Source organism: Anguilla anguilla, chromosome 3, assembly GCF_013347855.1.
Source record: "Anguilla anguilla isolate fAngAng1 chromosome 3, fAngAng1.pri, whole genome shotgun sequence".
Taxonomy (NCBI): Eukaryota; Metazoa; Chordata; class Actinopteri; order Anguilliformes; family Anguillidae; genus Anguilla; species Anguilla anguilla.
The window spans coordinates 5,660,975-5,663,474 of NC_049203.1; the positions used below are offsets into that span (position 1 = coordinate 5,660,975).

The window sequence follows — 2,500 nt, forward strand, 5'->3', positions numbered from 1 at the left end:
GCATTATTCAGTCTAATTTTGTACCAGAGCATTCTGAAAGCCATAAAAATGTTTTTTTTTTTTATTGAAAAATATCATTTCCATTCATATGTGGAATTTAATAAACTGAGAGAAATAAATCAGTAAACATGGTATGTGAGAAAGTTTGGGCAACAACCATGTGCTGAAATTTCTCCTGTCAGAAACATCATTGGGAAGTGAAAGTTAAGGGGAACTGCTAAAGACACAACAAGATGTGGAAGACTGAGAAAAATGTCCAATAGCACTGCCTGTTGACTGGTTAGGTATGCTAAGCAAAACTTACACATCATTGCAAAGTACTTGTAGACACAAAGTGCTTTGGACAGATAAAATAAAAGCTCTTTGGCCACAACCACCAAATATGCATTTAGAGAGAAAATTTGGAGAGCTTGGAAGTGGATCTTTTATGCTTTGCGGTTGTGTGGTAACCAGTGTGATAAAATTCTTAGGCAAAAATAGAATGACTGTAAGCTCGCTATACAGGAAGCATTTAGAAGGTGTGATTTCGGCCATATGATGTGTTACTAACCGTTGACTGATAAGATACCTAAATTTCTGTGCATGCTTTTTTTTTTTTTTTTATAGAAATACGTCATGTTTGAGTTTGTACCCTGGAGACATTGTGTTAACTGAAATGAATTCAGTTTCATTTGTGCTTTTTTTTTTATACAGAAACACTGTCACACAAAAAAGGCCTGATCCTCCAAAAAGAGTTAAAAAAAAAAAAAACAATTACCCAGTGAGAAAAAAAACTCTCAAATAGAGGCAAGAAAAATCTCCCCAAAGGGAAGAAGTCTCTAGAGGGGCAGCCCATCGTCAGCTGGGATAGTTCAGACAGAATTATGCTTCTTTTCATTCATAAATAACATGAAGACATGCAATTTGACCAACGGTGGCCAAACTTCTGCACACCACTATATACAGTATGATGACTATTGCATTGTATGAAAAGTGGTCAGGACAGAATTTGACCATTCATAAACAGTTGGGGAAATAACCCCAGAAGGAACTATGTTCATGAACCCCAAAATTAATGGATCTACCATTTACTTTTATCACTGACTCCCCCTGAATCACAAAAACTGTACATTGCAAAACATCATGATTCCGTCTAATCAGTGAATCACTGCTGACACATTAACAGTCTGCCCTTGTTTTGAAGTCCTAATGTTTCAATCTCCCTTCTCTGTGTGATATCATTTAACAGACACTTACATAATTTGACCTGTGCACACAGTTGAGTTTTATACAGTTGAATATATACTGAAGTCACTGGGGTTAACAACCTTGCTCAGTGGAACAGGTATGAGGGCAGTGCTTCACCTGAGAACCAGGTAACAGGTCCTGTTCCCTAACCTAATGTACTACACCACTGCCCCAGACCGACTCAACACATTGAGGACCATTTATCAGACACTGTCAGGGAGTATTCTGTACAAGTTTTACTTTGTGTATTTGAAAAACAGCTGAATTTAAGCACAGCTCTTGGCAAATCCTACAAGTGTGATATCATTTACAACCACATGGCATATGTTCACCAACTCTAGTGAGGGAACAGTTTGATCATTTTTGTGATTCATTTTTATGGAAAGCTTCACTCGCGGTCTCTAAATCTCATATCTGAGTAAACCGTTTCTTTCTCCACTTCCCTCTTGTTCCGCCTCGCTTTGGGTTTCTTGTTGGTGAAAGTCAAAGCAGCGTAATTCATTGATTCCTCTTGACTCTAAAAAGAAAAACATGACACACCACATATGATTACACCTCAATCTCATAATAATAGCAGAAATTCACCACAGAAATTGACTTTATTTATTTATTTATTTATTTATTTATTTATTTATTTATTTATTTAGTTAGTTAGTTAGTTAGTTAGTTAGTTAGTTAATTAATTGTCTTTAAAAATTTTCACAACATAATATTTTTACCTGTTTGTTCACCATGTCTGCTCCGTTCACTTGATTGTTTGATGCAGCTCCTGTGTCAGTAAAAGGAAAATGCACATAAGCCGCTGGTGAGTGTAAGAAATTAATTACTTAGTTTATGCTCTGAATTTTGGTTTACAATCAAATAAGAAAGCTGTTCTTGTTGTACTTCTTCTTCTTGTTCTTGTTATTTTTGCTTGTTCTTTGTCTATTTCCTTGCTACTCCGTAAAGTGTCTATGTGACAGTTCTCTGTAAAGGGCGCTATACAAATAAAATTGCATTGAATCCATCTTCTTCTTCTTCTTCTTCTTCTTCTTATTATTATTATTATTATTATTATTATTGTTGTTGTTGTATGTTTGTTATTATTGTTAACATTACCATTATTGTTACTATTAACAATAATATTCAAAGCAGTATTAGCAGCTCTGGTAGTAGATTTTCATATAATCAATTATATTCACCAGTAGGACCGTAAGTTCTTACTCCAAGGATAATTCTTATCTCGACTCTGCGCCCTTTAAGATATTGAGTATTTTTATTATATTTTATGTTT

The 2,500-nt window shown here is 34.8% G+C and overlaps 1 protein-coding gene across 2 annotated transcripts in view; it reads right to left on the reverse strand.

Annotated features, from left to right (window-relative positions):
* LOC118223791 (immunoglobulin kappa light chain-like) overlaps nucleotides 1-2,500 on the reverse strand; it is a 21,021-nt gene that overhangs the window by 7,087 nt on the left and 11,434 nt on the right. Inside the window, exons 5-6 of one of the 2 annotated variants that reach the window (XM_035410778.1) lie at nucleotides 1,947-1,996; nucleotides 1,444-1,744 (exon numbers count right to left, since the gene is read on the reverse strand). The exons of the other annotated variant lie outside the window; for it this stretch is intronic. Of the exons in view, the coding sequence (XP_035266669.1) occupies nucleotides 1,616-1,744; nucleotides 1,947-1,996 (179 nt within the window). The 3' untranslated portion in view covers nucleotides 1,444-1,615. Of the gene's footprint in view, nucleotides 1-1,443; nucleotides 1,745-1,946; nucleotides 1,997-2,500 lie in introns of those variants that run through there. 2 annotated transcript variants of the gene reach the window in all.